Source organism: Nansenia antarctica (assembly GCF_963989245.1).
Source record: "Nansenia antarctica genome assembly, chromosome: 7".
NCBI lineage: Eukaryota > Metazoa > Chordata > Actinopteri > Argentiniformes > Microstomatidae > Nansenia > Nansenia antarctica.
This window is the reverse complement of record NC_137677.1, coordinates 46,286,942-46,308,492: the sequence shown is the minus strand read 5'-3', so window position 1 is coordinate 46,308,492 and position 21,551 is coordinate 46,286,942. Positions and strand designations below refer to the sequence as shown.

Sequence of the window (21,551 nt, the reverse complement as noted above, 5' to 3'; positions counted from 1 at the left end):
TTGTTAAATATGGTATAGATACATCTAAATAAAAAATACAGGCATTTATACCTATAACCGCCACGGCGTCAAATCGACCCACATATAAAAATGCATTATAACCGCTAGCCAACGGCACAAACAATAGTCCCTCTACGCGGCATTGCATTGTTTATGTCGTTGCCTAGCAATTACAATGATATGATTCAAAGTCTACTCATTCTCTCCGAGGGACTGCGTGGCTGGTCTGCTTGTATCCTTACCCAGGTATGGGAAGCCATTCAGCAGGTATTTGCTCTCAACATCTGCTGCCAGTCAAAACTTAATTCCAAATGTATCTGGCTTGTTGGGCATATATTGCGTGAACCGGCACCTTGTTTTCGTTGGGAACAGCTGTTCATCCACGGTGATGTCCTGCCCTGGCTTGTAGCATGAGATGCAGTTTTGCCTGAATCTCTCCCACACTTCAGCCATGAGCGCAAACCTGTCGGTGGTCAACCGGGAGCGTCGGGTCTCCTTCCTGTCAAAGCGCAGAAAGCGCACGATCTCCCAAAACCGGTTCCGAGATAATGTGGAGTTGAAAAAGGCATTTCCCCATTTCTCCGACCAGAAACTTTCAATTTCAATGTTTTTTTCCCGCAGTATGCACCCCTCACATATAGCAGAGCAATAAATGCCTTCAGCTCAGCGACTGAGACATCCCAAAAGGCGCGCTTTCTTTCGTCACATTGTGTTGCAACATAGGCCGATGCTGTGGTTATTATGGTCCATTTGGGGTAGGTACTTTGTTAATTTAAATAACATGGTTTATCTATTTATGTGGTGAATGACGTTTTACGCCTATCACACCACCCAAATATTCTTCTAATAGCCTACCCATTTCCAGTGTTATATTTGACTGATTTACATTGACGTACAGGCAAAGCGATGAGTGTTGTCAAAGATACTTAAATTATAAAACAAGAGGACCAACACCATTTTATGACTTGAAATATTCATTTGTGAACACAATGCCTTAATACAATGACAGAGTACATTTTGTTGTAGGCTCGGATACTAGAAATGCCGTAGCCAGGCACAGACGTCAATTTGACCCGTTGGCGGTTTTAGGTATACGGCGCCCTCTGGCGGTTCTAGTGTTAACCTCCTTTTATTTGATCATCTACTCTGTGTATCCACTTTCCATTTGACCAACTCCATCACTGTGGTGGACGAATGCTGGCAAAGAAGACGCGCACACCTCTCAGTGACCCCTGAATGACCTCTCTGTGACCTCTCCCACACAGGCACAGAGTCTGTGCGCTCCCGCTCGGCCCGCAGTGGCCACTCCACCCCCCGTACCCCCGGGTCCACAGCCATCACCCCTGGCACCCCGCCCAGCTACTCCTGCCGCACCCCTGGCACCCCGCGTACCCCCGGCACGCCCAAGTCCCTCAGCCTGCTGTCCCAGGAGAAGAAGGTGGCGCTGATCCGCACCCCGCCCAAGTCCCCCGCCACCACGCCCAAACAGCTGCGCCTCCTCAACCAGCCTCTGCCTGACCTCAAAAACGTCAAGTCCAAGATCGGCTCCACAGACAACATCAAGTACCAGCCCAAGGGGGGCCAGGTAGGTGCCCCTCCTCTGTCCCCATGCTCTGGGTACCCCCACCCTCTGGTTACCCATTCCCTCTCTTTATTTATTCCCTCTCCCTTTTTTCTCTTTCTCTGTCTGCCTTTCTAGTTCATCCTTTTTCTGTTTCTCTCTTACTCCTGCTATAAATGCTGGCTCCTTTTCTGTTCAGGCCTTTATCTGGGCTGTGAATTCCCTGTGCCTCCCTCTTCCCCTTTCCTGTCCCTCTCCATAATCATAGTCTGTCGCTCCCTTGTTGCTGTGGCTTCCCCCCCCCCCCTCTGTCTGTCTGCTGTCTGCTGGGTCACGGTTTTAAAAGGAGGACAGTGAGAATCTCCCATTTTAGAGTGGCGACAGAGGGTTCAGGTGGGTAAGGCAAATGAAGGACTTAGCAGACGAAGAAATTCTAGCAGACGAAGAAATTGACTTTTCTGTTTGCCATTTTATAGTGTGTTGAGCTACACGCACACACACACACACTCACACACGCACACACACACACACACACACACACACACACCACACACACACCACACACACACACACACACACACACACACACACACACACATACACACACACACACACTGTTTTATAGCTACTCTCTTCTCTCCATCATTTAGCATTTAACCCTAGTTACTTAGAAAATGACACTGATCTGACTCTCAGAGATAAAACACACACTCATGGCCAGAGTTGATGATAGAAACAACAGTGTGTCTGCATAGATCACCTCTTACAAGCCTCCTGTGATGACCTGATTAGAGCGCCTGTGTTTGTCTGACATGTTTATGTCTGGCCCGTGGCAGTGTGCAGTAGTGCAGAGAACAGAAATCATTCAAACACTGCCTGTCATCTGCAGAGGCAATGGGCTGGACCGTCTACACATGGGGGGGGAGTGTGTCTGGGCGGGAGAGGTAGTGGCAGTAGCACACACTGGTTATACACTGCACCGCCTGAGAGGGATGCAGGGGACTCAAAGGGTACTTCACTCTGCTCAGGTTGGAGTTGTAATGCCTGATGTCTGAAAATGTCTGGTTTAGGTGTCAGGAGAGTGAATGACAAAATGGCATTGTGGGTAGAAGAGACACAACTGTAGGTTTCAACAAGCCCTCCGTCTCATTAAAATAATAGAAATACTTGGATTATCTTTTTAGCTCTGCTGAATCTATTTTCTTGTCTTTACTTGTTTAACCGATATGAAATGATATCTTCCAAGCCAATAGGGCACTTTGTTTTGGTTTCAAATGGTTACATGAACTGCTGCTACTGAGGGCAACAAAAGCATATCATGCTGTCAGAAGATTTTAATTAATTTAATTTTGCCATTTAGCAGACGCTTTTATCCAAAGCGACTTACAATTACGAATTACAGGGACATTCCCCCTGGAGTAACTGAGGGCTAAGTGCCTTACTCAAGGGCACACTAGTAGTGGTGTGGTTTCAGGCGGGATTTGAACTCACAACCTTCCGATCCCAAGTCCAACTCACTATCCACTAGACCACCACTACCCAAGAAGAGACATGGGGAAAGTATGCAGTAGCACACTTAAGAGCAGAGCAGGCTGAAGTCTGGAGGATGAGTGCAAGGACGTCCTCTCACTGTCGAAGCACTCTAAACACACCTTGGAAGGTGGGGTCGTCTGGAACATCGCAGCACCCCTGGCCTCCCAGCCAGGGTGACTGGAAGTGTCTCTGACATGCACCCAACTGGAAGGGACACCGTACACTTTTGCTCAGGGGTGAATGTCTGGGGCACAGGGTTGGTGAGGCTGCCATCCCCAATCTCTTACTGGGAATCCTAACAGAGTGTGTTAAAATAGTCCCCTTTTAGGCACTGGTTTTGGTTTCTGCCTCTTTGATTCTATGATTTAGGAGTGATATGAAGGCATATTAATCTTTCAGGAGTCTCCGTAGCAGAACCTCAGACAGCCACTCAGACCTCTCTATTTGGGTTAGTTTTCAGAAGCTGATGAATAATTAAAAGAGATAGAGGGGGATATGAGTGAGACTGTCTTGGGGACCTCTGGTAAAAAAATAACGTTATCAATTATTACTTAAGATGCCCTTGGGACAGGTCATGATAGACTAAAATAAGTTTTTAGACAAAATTATTTTGTTTTTATTGACCTCATTGTTGCCTCCACTGTTGTTGACCTGTGTTATGTCTTGTCTTTTGTAAATTATCAGAATTGCATGACTTTGATTCTAGCCGAAGTGACATATACAATACATCTATATATCTGTTGTGAGACATACATACTTTCCTGTTGTTTTATAAGTTCACCTTTCTCCCCACCTCATCTTCTTACAACATTGCAAGAGGGTCTCCTTCTTGCACATAAGAGGGTCTTGTGACGCCAGCGCTCACTGTGTGCTTGGCTTTGCTCCTGCGTGCTGTCCTCCATCCTAAGTGTATCCCCTTGTGTGTGAGAGTCTGTTGTTTTAGATTGGAATTCATTTTGGAATGTCTCTTACATCTTAAGTGCTATAAGCTACAGCTATATAATGTTTAACCTTTTCTCATGGTTGAACACTCTCCACACTCTTTCCCTCCAACCAAATACAGTCTATAACAGAGAGATACTGTACAGCAGGCGGTGGCTACCATATTATACTGAGAGTCGAACTAGTCCTATAGACCAACACATGGCAGAGACACATTTAAGTGTCTCACCCCCTTAAGTGTCCTTACTTCAGTGTTCACCTCATCTGTCATTGAAGACAGACACCCATTCCAGGACAGACACCCACCCATCCATTAGACTGTCCTAATTCAAAAAGCTCAGCCTCATTTCTGGCCAGATACGGTGGTATCCCCCTCGGAGGTTTGGCTGGCCTATCCACGGTCCATTGTATAAACATCGAGGTTCATTATCCTGCTAAGTCTATTGTCCATAGGTCTCTTCATACGGTCCTGTGAGTCTGATACATTGTGGAAACATACTGTACTGGTGTGTTCATTCAACGCTCTCCAGGGAGCAGAGGACACCTCTAATTAAGAACGGTCTTGGCTTCATTTTAGCCTTTGTTCTTTTGTATCCTTTTAGAACCTGTTCAGCCAGCTCTCCGTTACTCCTAGAAAACACCTCCCATCCCACGACTCTGTCATCCTTGGGATTGATAAGAACTATTGCCAATCTACTTCCCCCTTAGATATGTTAGTGGGCAGGGAGATATATTAGACCCATAGATTAGACTCCTCCCCCTCCCTCTCTCTCTCTCTGTCTCCCCCCATGCATACATACATGTAGGCCTACTCACCCTCTGCATACACACGTCCTATATTTTATTCCCCTTAGTAGACCATCCATACTCATTGCTTTGCCTTAGACCCCCATACCCAAATACAGACCTATGATAGACCCTGATAGTCACACTCTGCTCTGTAGCATAGCAGAACCCAGTGCGTATACCCTACACACAGTATACCCTCCCACACTGAGTCCCTGTGACTGACCCGTCCAATGGTTGTGTCTGCTTTTTTAGCAACACAAAGCCGAAGGCCCACGACCACAGAGCCCAACACCCACAGACGCCAAACACAGCTCATCCTGGATCTGGAGACCGTTCCTGCGCGTGATCTCTCTCACCTTATACGTGTCAGCCGCACACAGTGTCACATGGGGACACATGCCAACCAAAGGCCCGCTGGTACACCACCATCTACCGAGATCTCCCCTCCCACTCACACAGACACTCTCACACTCCTAGTAGACAAATAAACACAGGCAGGAGATCTACCTTGTCCCCAGAGTTGTTTTCACAGTACTCTGCTTTCTGATTTATCGGTGGGATCAGAAATGAAAGGGTATCAAAGGACACTGCCTGAGGCTCAATAGGGTCACAAACTGCATCTACAATATATGCTGTTCACTGTATCTACTGAATCCAAATTCTGGACTCTGTTCATAGTTGTGTTGCGTTCATGTCTGTTTTTCTAATGTTTGCCTACATCCGTTTCATAACATGTAAGCATGCATCTCCATCGCCCATTAAAGAGGCACATATCTCTGTATTTTTCTAGATTCAGATTTTAAACAAGAAGCTGGACTTCAGTCACATACAATCAAAGTGCGGATCCAAGGATAATCTGAAGCATTCTCCCCGTGGAGGCAATGTATGTACCTTTCCATCTCTCCCTCTTCCTCTCTTTCTCTCCCTCTATTGGGAGATGAGTGGACTGTCTCTAGTTCAAGGCCTGAGGGGGTCAACCTTCAGCCCTGTCCCTTAACGTCCTCCACACACACCACACCACCCCAGCATCAGTTCCCAGCCCCAGTTCAGCCAGTCTGCCTCATACACACACACACACACACACACACACACACACACACACACACACACACACGCGCACACACACACACACACACACACACACACACACACACACTCACACTGTCCAGTGCAACACAGCTAGATTTGACATCCACCAACTCTCACCTTTGGTTGTTTAAAGAATGTTCCAATAGTGTGTGGAGATCTAGTCTTTCTCTTTTTGTAGACCCAGTTCCGCTCCCCCGTGCACACAAGCACACATCCACTGACTAACTCCCCTGAACACCTTGCCTCCTGAACAGACTGATGTTCAGAACTGAAGTCTCCTCTTCTTGTTGTTCACCTGGTTGTAATATATACCCACTCTAGTGAGGTGTATATATATCCACATGCAACAATGATGGTGTTGATACTACAATTATCTCATCAACACTTGTGCATCCTTCATGGAATCCCCATGCGCTGTGAAACAATCATGTGTACCTCTCTATGGCTTAGTATAAAATAGACTTTTCCTGCAACATTAAAAAAAATAAAAAAACATGTATAGATTATAGCACATTATTAGCGTACTGAAATGTTAAGCATAGAGAAGTACAACATGAGGGTATTTATCAGAATGTTTATTGTGATAGTAGAAACACTGTGGGAGGAATGTTTATACCGTACTTGTTTTTCTGTGAAGCTCCAGCTGTGACCTCCAGCCAGATGACCTCTCTGCCAATCTCTCTTTCTCCCTCTCTCCTCTCTTTCTCTCTCTCCCTTTCAATCCTCACCGTTTCTCTACGACTTTACTTCTCTCCTGTCTCTACTGCCAGCCTCTTTCTTTCTTCTCTGTTCTATTCCCCACACTCTGCCTGTCTAGCTCTATACATGTTGGAATGTGTTAATGTTTTGTAATGGCGTGCCCAACACTGTTATTCTGTGTGTGCGTGTGTGTGTATGTGTGTGTGTGTGTGTCTCGTTACAGCTGCGGAACATTCCAATCACACGCACTCACAGGCATGTTCTAGAAGCCCTGTCCTGTACATTCTAGTTCATCACGTTACACACAGTCTCTGTTTGAAACAGACAGCAGACAGTCTTAGTAGTCCTGGCCGATTCAGAACCCAGCTCACATTTTGAAAGCCCAACAGCATGTCAGGGGATGCTACGCTAGCTTCTCCTCTTGGAGAACACTAAGCTATAGTGCATTAGGCTGCTCAGCGGTAACTAAAAACAAAAGGTCACAGTGGTTATGTACATAAATAAAGCAAACACCAAGGGGCACGGTTGACAACGAGAGACAGAGAGTGGTCTCCCATGCCTGGTGTTTTCAACTTAAAATGACCAATGTCATGATGTTAGCTCTGAGAAGCAGTGAGGGGGGCTGGGTCAGGGTTCACTGCTTGTATGATGCTCTGTGTGGCGAGACCTCAGGGAAGCTGTTTGCTGAGCTTCTGAATTAAGTGGCGTGTCCCAACCTTGATCCCTCTCACTCACAACCCCCTCGCATCCCACAGGTTCTCATTCCCAGTGTTAAACTGGACTTTAGCCACGTTCAGTCTAGGTGTGGCTCCCTGGACAAAAGGCAGTATTCTGCAGGTGGTGGAAACGTGAGTCTCTTACCCTAATACGCACTTATATCTTTCTCTTTCTTTCTCTTTCTCTCTCTTTGTGGTGGTATCCCTTCTTCACACTCACTGGGTCAGAGTTCCACAGAGAGGCAGGACTGGTGCTTATCTGGACCCAGACTGTGTGCTGCTCACCTAGTTCCCTGCATTAACACCCTCTCTTCTCTGTGGCTGTGGTTTTTGTTTCTTGGGAGAATAGGGAAACCTCATCTCTGAACCTCACAACCCCACATTTGGGGTACAATTGAAAAGATGGGTTGATAAAGATTTGTATATGGAGAGGCCAAATGACCCAAACCCTTATTGTCTGTGACATAAATCACAGCCGCATCTTTCTGAGCACTCACACCTTCACTAGCATTTGCATGGTCAGGGGTAACGGCGTCTATCAGACACCATTTCAACTAAAACCACTTACGTGTTCAGGCGAAATGATTAACACTGGGAAATTAATGGTATACCCTAGGCATCTCCTCTTGAATCAGCTTGATGGATACACCTCCTGTGTTCTTGTGATTTGTCACTGTCTAATGCCTATGCCCCTGTTGTGCTTGCTTTCTTACTCTCATAGTGCCGCCTGTTAGTGAGGTTCCTTCTCTCTCCAGATCACCTGGGTGTTGTCATAATACATAACCTCCTCTGTGCTGTTCTGTGTATTATGTCTTTGCCTGTGGCTAATTCAGAATGGGCACTCTTGTTTTAAGTGTTTTCCAGTCTCGCACTTAGTCAAATACAGTAAATGAGAGCGTTCTCATTAGAGGAAAATTATTTCGATATGCTTTGGCATTTACTCCAAAGTTCTAGCTATTGCCGGGAATGTGGAGAACAGCACGCCATGCTTCACAACGTACAGTATCGGTGCTGAAACACAACATTGGTGCTGTTACACAACGTGTCAACTGGATACAGTCCATTACTGTAGATAGGAAATGATAGTTCTGATTCAGTTTCAACTTCTTGATCCTCCATCTCCGGAGAATGGAGGTAATGGCAGTAGTAAATGTTTGGGCTCAGCCAGGCCAACTCTGACCAGGTCATCTCCTACAGGTGCAGATCCAGACCAAGAAGATCGACCTGAGTCACGTGACCTCCAAATGTGGATCCCTGGACAACATCCGCCACCGGCCAGGTAACCTAGCCTGGAGCCATGATTCCCTCCCTCAGTGGGCGGATCTGTGAGCCTATGTCCACGACACACGGTCAGCAGCCACAGTGACCTATTGGACATAGATCACTGTTTTATGTGCAGAGCACACAATGCACAGCAGCCACAGGGTGCACAATTAGACTTTTGTCTTATTGTCGTAAAGGACAGAGTGAGAGAGCATCATAAGAGGATCAGATGTTTGCTGTGCGATGCGGACAATTCCCCCCATGCTCTGAGGAGGTGGCGACTGACTGCATTAGAGGTCTGCAGCGCCATCTACTGGTCACATTCACTGGTCACATGCACTCTCAGCTTTTGTGCCCGATTATAAATTCACACTGCGACACTCAGCGAATTGAGTCATAGAGGTAATAATCAATTTCAGGAGCATCTTTCAGAGGCATTATCAATTGATTTATTCAGAGTCTCTTCCATCTGTTTTTTCTTTACAGACCAATTTTTAATCGAACATAATGATGGATCAAATAAATGGGAGGAGGACTTGCCAAGCACTATATTTAATCAGTATATACCGGTATGTCTGTTGCAGTCTATTCTTCTCTGTCTTAATTGCTCTAACCTTCTCTCCTATTCTCTCCCACAGGGGGAGGTAACGTGCGCATTGAGAGTGTGAAGCTGGACTTCAAAGACAAGGCCCAGGCCAAGGTGGGTTCTCTGGATAACGCACACCACACTCCAGGTGGAGGCCATGTAATGGTGAGTCCCATCATCATTATCATCGAAGGTTTCAGGACATCACACTTCTCTCAAGGTTAGCATAACCTCACCTTCCATATGACATGTCACATGTGTGTCCCCCGCCTATCTCACACACCCTACTCCCTCTAGATCGAGAGCCACAAGGTGTCGTTCAAGGACACGGCCAAGGCCCGTGTGGACCACGGGGCAGAGATAGTGACCCAGTCCCCGGGGCCGTCCGGCACTGTGTCCCCGCACCGCCAAAGCCACCTGTCCTCCTCTGGCAGCATCAACATGCTGGAGTCCCCTCAGCTGGCTACCCTGGCTGACGACGTCACCGCCGCCCTGGCCAAGCAGGGCTTGTGAGCGCCCCTAGAGCCCCTGGACACCGCCAGCCTGCATCCTATCCTACTATCCAGCTACCCAGCATCCCCCTCATACCCAAGGAGCTGATCCACTGCTCTCACTCCCCTGTCAACCAGATAAACAAGAAAAAATCCTTCTGGAGCAAGAGACTCTACATTTAGGAAGTACTTTGGTCAATTTCTGTTTCTATTTCCAATCCAAGTACCTGTCTTTTATTTTGTGTCTTTTTTATGGTGTGTATAGATAGTGTCCAAGCACTGACCCAAGATCAGCTTTAGCTGTTTGCACAAAATAGTCTGGGTAAGGAGCAGGGATTGGGGCAGCTGGTCTCTGTTCAGTGCTTGGGAGAGCAGCCTTTTTCTACGCTAGGTAGGAAGTCATGTGGCCACACACACCATGCAGCACGTGTTGTTTCGCTCAGTAAAGTGCATGGACCCAGACCCAACTCAAGCATCCTTGCAGGAAGTCATGCTTGCCCAACATCCAATATATAATATATACACAATATATATAAACATATGTATAAATATTACCAGCTCTTTGTCAGCAACATCTCTTCAAAACAGTTTTAAAAAAGTGCTAAGTCCTACTATAACTTATACCTGTAAAATTGCAATTATTGCAAAAGCTAGGTCATGGTATGATGAGCATGTATCAATTCAATTCTAGTACAAAAAGAGGCTATTTTCTATTTCCAACAAAGGATTTTAGTAAGTTATTTCCTGAATCATTGGATAAAAATGAACACTTCATGTTTTTGTAGATTAGTTAACAACTGACGCTATGCTTGTTGATGACTACAGACAACTGCTCTGGCGTTGCTAAGGAGTGCATCTTTCAGTCCCGCTGAAGAGGAGTAAGAAACTGCTAACTTTCTCGTGAGCTCTCTCTATGTACTCTAGAGAGCTGGTTGTATGTAACAGTATACACACCAGTATGCCTGAAGAACCGTCTAGCCTGTCCTGGTTGTATAGAACATTATGCAGCCGTGTCTCATACCAAATGTCTCATTTTACAGAAACATTGAATTACTGTAACAAAGGAGCCTACAAACAGTCTGAATACTACAGATTCACTGATACTACTGTATGATCTATTCACCAGTGTTGGCTTTACTCCTGATGAATTTTAGATCTATCTTTCAACATTAGGTTAGGGACCAGTGACCACCGGTCACGTTAATGTTCATGGCGCAGGCTGAAAATGCACCCACGAGGGCTTGCAGTTGTCTGAACCACATTGTGGGTGAAGCTATGATGATTCTAGATCCAACTTAGGAAGCAGCTAGTCTGGAAGCACTATTACGGTGTCACAGACCCTGTGTCCACACCATCTACTGTACATCTGGATGCTAGGTTTGTTTTGTGTCAACATTTAGGGGAAAAAATAAACATTGAAAAAATGAATTTAAATACATTTCATAAAAACAAACTGGAAGAAATATAAACTCAATCACGTTGCATCTGTTTGATAAAGTGTTCCTGTGTATTTTTTCTGTTGCCATTTGTGGTACTCCCTCCCTCCCTGTGCTCCTGATGTTGGTTTGCTTCTGTGTTTCTTCTGCATCCCCCATCCCGAATCCCCAACCTACAGCAACTGTAAATGTATTTAAAAGGTCAAGTAGATGTACGCAGTTTTTCTCCTGTTGATATGACACTGATAACCAATGGTCTTAACAATTAATGACAATAAAAAGAAAGAAAAATACCTGATATGGGAGTATTTCTGATTTTTTCTGAATTAGTTTTCTTTTGGTTCACAGATCACAGGCTAAACGTCTAGCCCTTTTTAAATATGTCATCGACTACTGTATGTTTCCTCTATCAATGCAGACAACCCCAATAATTAATTATGTCTCTTCTTGCTACTGTATGTCATCAGTAGAGGCCAAAGCCACGATGGAACAAGGCACACGTTTCTCATGACATTACATTTTTTTCAACATTCTCTCCAAAGTCAAAAAATAGAGCAAAAAAATAAGAGCCTTGACAAATAGGAGTTTGTGAAAAGTTTATTATGTGAAATGACAAAGGAGAAAAATAAATTAGCACCGGGAGAAGAGAGTACTGATGGTCAGTCTTGAGCAAAGCCAGTTACTACCGGCCCAATGATCCAGGCAGCCAGGGATGGATGTGGCAGTGAGTCATTCCTACTGTACCTTCTCTCCCTCACCATTCCACTGTGGGGAGGCATACCCCGGCAAGACGGGGGTAAGAGGAGCGTCGGCGAGAAAACAAGGATGGCTTCCAATGGAGGTGAATAGAGAACAACGGAGTCGGACAGAAAAAGATGGAAAGAACGAAGCTACTAAAAAAAAAATGAACGGTTCAGAAATGACATCTCATAGTCCTTTTTCCCCTGTTTCCCAGGTGGCAATGGAAACAGTGAGTGGATGTCCCGACACCATGGGGTCTGCAGATATATGTCAGCTTCCTCACCACTGGAGCAGGAGGCTTCTTACACAGACATGATGTGCTTGACGAAGGCTGTGAGTGTGGTGGTGCACAGGGATCAGAGAGAGGGAGAGGGAGAGGGAGAGGGGGAGAGGGGGAGAGGGAGAGGGGGAATGAGAGAGGGGGAGAGAGAGAGAGAGAGAGAGAGAAAATGGTGAGTGAACTTTCCAATTTATTTTGATAAAACACAAATAAAGGATTAAAACTAATGCTCATACAATACCTGAGCTCTGAATATCTTTGAATAATTTTAGAATAATTCTATTCTGTGGATGTACAGTACATCACACATTATAATCAAATTGTATAATCATATGATATTGTAGACTCACCCTCGTAGTTGATGGTGCCGTTCTCGTCCTCCTGTCCTTGCATGAGAGCATCAACCTCTTGCTCATTCATCTTCTCACCTGTAGGGAGAGATGGGAGATAGCAGGTCATCAACACATCTCATTTAACATGTGCACACATACATACAGTACACACACACACACACACACACACCAACACACACACACACATTTACTCCACTGAACCAAGCACTGCCACTGACCCAGTGTTGACAGAACGATACGCAGCTCAGCGCCGCTCACTGTGCCGTTGCCCTCCTTGTCAAAGACGCGCAGACCCTCAACGTAGTCGTCGAAGGTTCCCTTGTTTGGGCTGTTGACGATGTGCTGGAGCATGGGCAGGAATCCTTCGAAGTCCACTCTCTTGTTAAGCATGTCTGGGCGGGAAAAGAGAGAAAGACAGGACGCTCAAGCCATGTGTATACACACGTATCCGATTGACAATAGCCCCATCATCACTGCACAGAGACATCACTGTCAGTGAAAGATAAAGAGAGCAATATTATGTATCACACTGACAGCCTGTAACCCTTAAATGGGGTTTTAAAAAGATAGCCTCTTGGTGTTACTCTGTCGGTCATATCAGTGGTGAATTGTAACAATATGCTATAAAGGGTTCTCACTATTCCCAGGTTTTTGTCACCTATTGAGTGAACAATGTACTTGGAGAAACGGGGTAGTGTGTGTGTGTGTGTGTCTGTCTGTGTGTGTGTGTGTGTGTGTGTGTGTGTGTGTGTGTGTGTGTGTGTGTGTGTGTGAGAGAGAGAAAGAGAGAAAGAGAGGGAGTTTGGTGTGTCTTACCATCGTCGGAGGGGTTGGCCAGGAGGAATTTCACCTCCTTGTTGGTGGGGTTCTGTCCCAGAGCACGCATAATGTCAGCGATCTGGTTGTAAGCCACCTTGCTGTCACCCACCTTGTCGAAGAGACCGAAAGCCTCTCTGTAGTCTGTGATAGAATGAGAGGAGAGAGGAAGGCTGTTATTATTCCCAGAATCCCTGCGTAGGCCAGTGGCCAACAGAGGCTATCCAGGGTAACAAACCAAGAGCTCTCAGAAACAAACATGCACACTCATTATGGTTTACAATACATGTATTGATAAAACATGGATGGATTATTATTTAAAGTTCACAATGTTGGATTACATGTTTACCATTTCCCAAAGCGATTTACAATTACAGGGACAGTCTCCATGGAGTGATTTAGGGCTAAGTGCCTTACTCAAGAGCACACTAGTGGTGGTGTTCCCAGGTGGGATTTGAACTCATGACCTGATCACCAGGCCAACTCACCATCCACTAGGCCACCACTATCCCTATTGGATAATTGGATTATTGTTTATTATCCTATTGGATTATTGGATTATTGTTTAAGGTGCACAATAAGTAGGTCTATGGCTGGCAGTTTGATGTGTGGGACAGCTATTGTTGGCCCAACCATTCTTATGGCATCCTAACCTACTATACATGTACAGAAACTAGTGACATAATAGTTGAGGTGAAAATTGGTATTGGGTTATTTATTTGCACATTGATTTTTGTTTTTGATTTTTTTTTGGGGGGGGGGAGCAGCCTGCACGTGCGCAGCAGCAGGTTATCTCAGGTGGAACGCACTTCACTGAATCTATCCCAACTAATGACAATAGGCAATCACATGCGTTCCACTGGCAGAGACAGTTCCGGGCGAAAGGCAGACATGTCTAAGGGGCTTTGCAATTAAGAAAGTGATCCGTGGTAAGATTGATAGTGTAGCTCTAATCTGATCTTTGCGCACAGACAGCTGTCTCTGGACGCCACAGGATGCCCAAGATGAGGCATTTAAAGCACCGACTTGGAATGGATATGCAGCTGAGAATAAGCTCCTCCTTTATAAGGTAAGAGTGTCTGTAAACAGATGCATGCTGACCACAGCGTAACCAACACCCGGCACCATGACTCGCTGGTCTATGCTGAGTTGCTAGGTGCATAGTCTACTCCCAAGAACATATGTTAAAAGTATTATCCAATGTTGACAACAAACCGTGGAAGTGTTTATTTTTGGGGCACAGTAAAAATGTATTCATACAAATAAAAGAAAGGCTTAAATAAAGTGATTGATGCTGAATCTGACTCCTTGCCACTATTTAGTGAACTCATTTGATTACATGTGCAAATCTGTTAATCGTTCCAGAATTTTACAAGCAACTAAAACCAGCCAAATAATCTGGGGATATGCTCTTTTAACCCCCTATGTTATGCCCTTAAGCTAAATGCTTGTCCTGTCTACTTTTTTGTGCCTAGGTCTACCTATATTTTATCTTTTAAATATACCTTTTTCCTCCAGGGAGCCGTATAAAACATCATGGCATAGGGACTGCGGATGAAAACTAGCTTTCGGGCTAACTCTGGCGTATTTACAATGTATTTTTGTTTTATTAATATGCACGGTCCCTTGAATAAATAAATGAATCTGAATCTGAATCTGAATCTAACCGGCTGTTGCTGCAGGCATGTTGTGCCCCGACCATAACTCACTACACTATTTATCCATCCAGGTTGTGCGGATCACAAATCACAATGTCAGCTACTTCATGTTATGTAGGAAAGATTTATGGGAGTTTTTAAATTAGGAGAGGGATAGAGTAACACTACAGTAACTTACCCTCCATCTGGTCTGGAGTGAACTCCACCTGTAGAGGGCAACAGAAAACAACCATAAGATAAGGGTGGGGTGGGATGGGGGCATCAACACCTATAGCCTACTCCCAAGCCTATATCCCCCCCCCCCCACACACACACACCAGGGAAACAGAAGAAAGGGACACATACAGTTCATTGGGCACACAGCCGCAATGGAAATCCCAATTTAACCCTTGATTCCATACTTCTGAGAGGGAATCTCATGTTTGGGTGCATGAGAGCAAATCAATTGATTTGATAATGGCAGGCACATTCAGGTGCATATCTTCCATATGGTCATGGTAGAAAACATTACTTTGCAAATAATATGCTATGGCTTATGGCAATATTCAGTATTTGTAGCCTCTAATTTCACAGTTGTGGCAAAAAAACAGCAAATTAGAAAAGAAAAATTGTAATATATAGTTGTAAAAAGTTGTATTTATTGAATCTGCTCTTGCTATATAATCGATCATGGGAGTCAAATTCTATTCCTCATGCCCAAATTAGTTGCATCTCTACTTATACGATGGAACTTGTTTGTTCGAGGTCCGTCTTTAGATACATTAACATCTCCACATTTGGTGGCATACTGCATTGCCATTTCGTATTTGTCACAACGACAACAGCCAACCAATGGGGTGCGAGGGGTGTGGCCTCTGTGAGGGTGAGAGGGGCGTGGCCTCTGTGAGGGTGCGTGGTCTCTGTGAGGGTGAGAGGGGTGTGGCCTCTGTGAGGGGTGTGGCCTCTGTGAGGGGTGTGGCCTCTGTGAGGGGGTGTGGCCTCTGTGAGGGTGCGTGGCCTCTGTGAGGGTGCGAGGGGTGTGGCCTCTGTGAGGGTGCGTGCAGCCTCGCGCCTCTGGAGCTATCCGTGGTACTGATTCCTCAGAACTGACTGACAAGTGCGGCTGTGCCGTTTTTATAGTGTCCGACTCTCAGATAGCTGACTAAAAACAACTTCAGAAGAACTTCAAATATGCATTCAAGTATGATCTCGCACAATGTAGCTATAGGCTGTCCTACCAGAATAACAGGCTAGGTGACAAACTGAGACTTCATATCATATTAAAGTAGCAGAAGGCCTAGTGGGATCCACTTCCTACAAAATACATGTGAAAGTCTGCATGAGGCCTCTCCCAAAAGCAAATTGATGCCTATTAGACTTGCAGTGGTGATAATAAGTGGGAAATAAAGTCCCTCGGGTACAACATGTCACTTAGGAGAAACACAGCACTAGACATGCCAAATGTATAACGAAATCCAATTCCATTATGTTCTGTGAGATGGAACCTTTGTATTTTATGAATTACTAACTCAAAAATGTCAACATTTTAAAAATAACACCACACAGGCATTAATAAACATCTAATGGATCAGCTTATGTAAAAAAACTCAATTTTGACAAAAATGGAGATAGAACCTTATAATTCTAACCTCACTTAGTGATCAGGCCTAATGTCACACAGGAATTATGAACATTTCTTGACCGGACTAACGCACACGTAGGATAGGGCACGAAAGTTACCTTGATGGCGGCCAGGTCAACTGGTGGGGGGGGAGGGGGGGCTTCGGGCTCGATCTTCTCGGGCTCCTTCTCCACCTTGGGCTTGGCGGCGGCCGGGGCTGCCGCCGCGGCGGGCTTAGCGGGGGCCTTAGCGTCCTTCTTGGGTGCCATTTTTAGCTCTTAAGTTCTTCCTTACAACAGAAATACAGACAACACGAGGAGTGTACGGTTGGAGGGGACTCAGAGGATGAGAGGGGCGTCGGGGGGTATATATATGAGGATATTTGACTCAGCACCGTCATCAAAGTAGCCCCCCTAAGAGGATTGGACAGCGCGCAAGAGGGGAGGGGGTCCCTTTCTATACATGGCATAGGGGGCGAGCCATTTAAGTCGAGGGGTTGAGCGTCAGAAACTGTTTATTTTTGAACAGCCCCCCCTGAATAAAAAAAAAAGAAAAACATTGGAAACGCTGAACGAGGTTGCTGGGGGTCACTGGGGGGTCGCTAATTTCTATCCCCACACTTTCTATTGGCATTTGCATAGCAGGATCACAGGGGCTAGGGTATGCACACACAACAATCATAATAGCCTAATCATAAGTTGGCCAGAGGGTCTGGGAGGGTTCCTCTCCAAGGAAAATGTGGTATTCCCTAAGCGCATTTCATGCAATTCTACATCGTTCCCAAGCGGCAGTTTGCTTGCTACCGAGACACAACACTGGGGGGGGGGGACCCAGATCGTGACGTTAGAATTATAAGGTTCTATCTCCATTTTTGTCAAAATTTAGTTTTTTACATAATCTGATCCATTAGGTGTTTATTAATGCCTGTGTGGTGTTATTTTTTAAAATGTTGACTTAAAAATAGTTAGTAATTCGTAAAATACAAAGGTTCCATCTCACAGAACATAATGGAATGTAAAAACGTTGACGCTCAATATCTCTGAACGTCCCTAAACGGAGATAGAACCTTATAATTCTAAACGGAGATAGAACCGTATCATTCTAAACTCACAAGATGCTGCGTCAGTTGTATCAAGGGTGCATCTTTATCTTTTACTGGCAGTGTCGCAAGGCTTTCCAAAACATGTTTTTTTTTTCTCCAAAAGGATGCGCAGTTGGAGTTGCAGTTGGCACGCTAGGCCTAGTTTAACCCCATCACACCGACAACCATGCCATGGAAATTGAATTACTTCTAATTCTAATTATACAATCCTTGACCCTATCGTAGTTTACAAGTGGTGCTGGTAAACGTCATCAGTTGTTTACCACAGCAGCTCAGCTCCGTGGGGGTGACAACTGATTCAACAGACTACCGGACTTTTCAAAACAACCATCATTTCTAAATTAAGATAACATATCACAGAGAGGAGGGGGAATGTCTACATTTATTATCTTTGGTTTCGGGATTGGAACCTGCTTTTTTACGGCAGGTTGGGTCTTGAGCCAGGACACCGTCATACCCCTGCAGGATGATGCAGACCTATCAGGCCTATTTTTTTTCTACTATTATTCTTTAGGCTACACTTTGGAGATTTCAATCTATCTACACTTTTTTCTACAACCCCACAGTGCATGCAGTTCGTGCAGTCGGGTGTCTCTAACGTATGGCTATGGTATATAACGCCACGCCCGTGTCAACAGAGCAACTTTAATCAAAGATATTAGTGAACAAGAGCATCCACTCGTTACACTGCCCTCCAACAGAGCGCATGCGCCAATCACATTCAACTCGCAACACGCTCTGTTCTCCAGTGACGTTTCACAGTGGCCACGCCCCTCTACTCGGGTACAGAAGTGCGGTTCCCAATGGGGGTTTCCAATGTTCTCCAGGGGGCAAAGTGGATTAGTATATCGGCGATTGAAATAAATGTATTATGCAATTATGTTCTCCAGTACAATCATCCATTTGGAATGCAGGCTGAGTGACGAAGGGTAAGCTATGTGTACAAAGGGTCAATGGGGAAACTTTACGCCAGTACCCTAGTCGAGGGGCATGGCTATTAAGTTGACCCTTTTTTGGCTTGTGAGTGCTTATTTTAGTATAGTGGCTGAAATTATACAAAAGGAATGAAATAGGTATTTTCAGGTGAAGAGTAGGATGTTCTACTGTTCATATGTAAAACAACAACAACAACAACAACAACAACAACAACAACAACAACAACAACAACAACAACAAACAACAAACTCAGTTAAGGCCCCTTTGAACATAATTTATCCACGGTAAACAACAATATATAGCCGATAGCCTATGCCAATATCATTAGCCGTCATAGTCAGTGACTTTGCGACGAGTCCTTCAAGGTATTCACTAGAGCTCTAGGCAGCCCTAACACACGCAGAGACACAAGCGCATTGTAGCACATCATCTATTTCTCTATGAGAGGAAAGTCAAATCAATATCCGTTAATCAGATGGTTGATGGGTTTACTGTTTGTCACATGCAAGGCAGTCACTTTCCTTTAAAATCACTAGAAGACACAGCATACTTTCAAATAAGCATATTTGCTAACAGTGGTGGCGAGGTATATATATATATATATATATATATATATATATATATATATATATATATATATATATATATATATACAGTATATAGGTAGATATAAATCAGGACGCTTCCTAAAACTTCCTAAAACCCATGCAGGAAAGCTAGAGAGGAGAATTGGGGGGAAAGGCCTCACACTAGTTTGTGCAAATGTAGATTTATGTCTGTTATGGTATATATTATGTACATATTATATCTGTATAGACTAGACTATGTGTGGACCTCAGTTGCCAGTTTGTGTAATTTTATCACATTGTCAATACAGTATGTGTAGTGATACACAGAGTTATAGGCCCTATCTGATCATTTGGGTGGGTCAATATACAGTGTTGCGTTCCTGTTGGCTAATTAATTCCTGACATGAAATTGAGAAATTAAAGGAGACTGCACAACAGGTGCAATGGAATAATAAAAAACCTATAGTTGTTCATTTACACAGGCCTTTAGGTATGTCAATCACAAGGTAGATTCAAGACAAATACAAGTATGGTGTCTGGTACAGTCTAAAACATTCCTTTCTGTAAAGAAAGACAGTATACAAACTAACTTTCAACTTTTTCAACCATTTAATGAAATACAATGTTTTGATAATGAGTGATCCACTGATTTGTCTTCCATGTTGAAAGTGAGGGAGGGGGTGGGACGGGGAGGAGTGTGGTGCATGAATAAATTACCCCTCATGGGGCCTAGAATATTCCAGGGGGTGAGAGTGACCATGGCTTTCGGAGTAGGAGATGGAGATAATGGGGTCTCAGCTGCTGATGTCTGTAACTAGACATGGCCACCAGAGAAAATTCTGGCTCCTTACTCTTGTCTATATCTGTCTCAGAGGGGCACTGCCCAACGCCCTGACAAGGCCTGGTAAAGCAAAGACCGGATAAATTCCCCCACTCTTCAACCCCATTCCCCCACCCACTGATTCCACTGACCCTTTCACCAGAGGTTGAGCCAGAAAGCCTCATTCCCTCAGCTGTCATCGGTGCTCGCTCCTGGGACACATTCTTAAAGGACCCCTTCCCCCCTCCCTCAGCCCTCCTCCAAACCTTGCCCCTCTCACTGCACCTGTCCTGTCCTGGAGCCTAAAACCCACTTTTGGGTTTTAATGATTATAGCAGCTTGAAATACACAAGCAGAGCAGCCAGCAGTCTTTCAGGGTGGGCAAGAGGGGAGAGGGTTGCGAAATCAAGTTTACAGTAATCAAATATCCCCAAGAGACTTTCCAGTCATGGCAAGGTGCTAAGAGGTCGCAAATACCAAGCTCTGCTGCTAGCATGTAAACTAATCCTACAATACTAACCAGAATTTTATTCAAAGTTAAGCAACACGTTTATAAGAACACTGGGAATTAAAAATGAAAGAATCATCAAAACAAAGTGGCAAAGAGGAGAAAATGATATCACAAAACGACGACGAACATTCGGATGATGGAGAATTAAGCCACGAGGCCATGCATGACGGCCGCGACAAAAGAGATGGCGAAATATTAGACCCAGGCAAGAATACCGACCAAGACATCATTGATGCCATAGTGTCTCTGAACAGTGTACTTCACAAGAAGATCGAAGCTGTGCAAGCAATAATTACGGATGTCAAGAGGCAGGTGCAAGAATGCACAGGGAGCATAGCCCGCGCAGAACAACGAATATCCGATGCTGAAAACAGCGTCAACGGGCTACTGTTCAAAGTCAGCACGTTGGAAAGTACCGTTAGAAGTATTAACAGTAAAGTGGATGACTTGGAATGTAGAAGCCAGCGAAACAACATCAGATCGGTCGGTCTACCAGAGGAAGTAGAGGGCCAGGATGCAGTTGCATTTTTAAAAGAAAATCTAATGTCCCAAGATCAAGATGGCCCCTTTGAGAGTGCACAAGATCCACCACTAGTGTGCCCTTGAGCAAGACACTTTGAAGCTGAATTACTCCAGCGAGACTGTCCCTGTACTGTACACTCTAATTGTAAGTCGCTTTCGATAAAAGCATCTGCTAAATGGTTAAAAGGTCATGTAAATGTAACAAGGTAACCCTAATGTCAAAGTTGGTGTCAAATAAAGAGGACCTGATTTCAGTAAAATGATTGTGACTTTATTTTGTTGTTAAGGATGGAGAGGCTACAATAAGACATAATATCATGCTTGAGGAGGGAAAGAAAATAAATATGGTCTCATATGTTTAGGATTTCATTCAGTGGACTGGGATGTTTTGTGTGATTGTTGCTCAGACAGAATTTTGCTTTTGTGACAAAAAGTTGAGAACATGAATTTGAGCTGAGAAAAAATACAAAATGAATATGTGAAACGTTTACCATACATCAATACACTAGGCTCTCAAGTGATTTTAGGTGTCACATCA

General features: G+C 44.7%; 2 protein-coding genes across 2 annotated transcripts in view; one reads left to right on the top strand and one right to left on the bottom strand.

The window, feature by feature from the left end:
• The window catches only part of map2 (microtubule-associated protein 2), a gene marked incomplete at both ends in the record, with an annotated part of 29,980 nt that extends 20,289 nt beyond the window's left edge, over positions 1-9,691 (top strand). Inside the window, 6 exons of the mRNA XM_080536799.1 lie at positions 1,266-1,585; positions 5,616-5,708; positions 7,369-7,461; positions 8,527-8,608; positions 9,231-9,343; positions 9,476-9,691. Coding sequence (XP_080392925.1) covers positions 1,266-1,585; positions 5,616-5,708; positions 7,369-7,461; positions 8,527-8,608; positions 9,231-9,343; positions 9,476-9,691 — 917 coding nt within the window. The remainder of the gene's footprint in view (positions 1-1,265; positions 1,586-5,615; positions 5,709-7,368; positions 7,462-8,526; positions 8,609-9,230; positions 9,344-9,475) is intronic.
• Positions 9,692-12,148: 2,457 nt separating this feature from the next.
• On the bottom strand, positions 12,149-16,822 carry myl1 (myosin, light chain 1, alkali; skeletal, fast; the record flags this gene model as incomplete). The annotated part of the gene is made up of 7 exons (XM_080536798.1): positions 12,149-12,177; positions 12,477-12,554; positions 12,698-12,871; positions 13,296-13,439; positions 15,132-15,159; positions 15,767-15,952; positions 16,673-16,822. 7 exons carry the CDS (start codon positions 16,820-16,822, stop codon positions 12,149-12,151), a joined length of 789 nt encoding a protein of 262 aa, XP_080392924.1.
• Between the last annotated feature and the right edge of the window lie 4,729 nt (positions 16,823-21,551).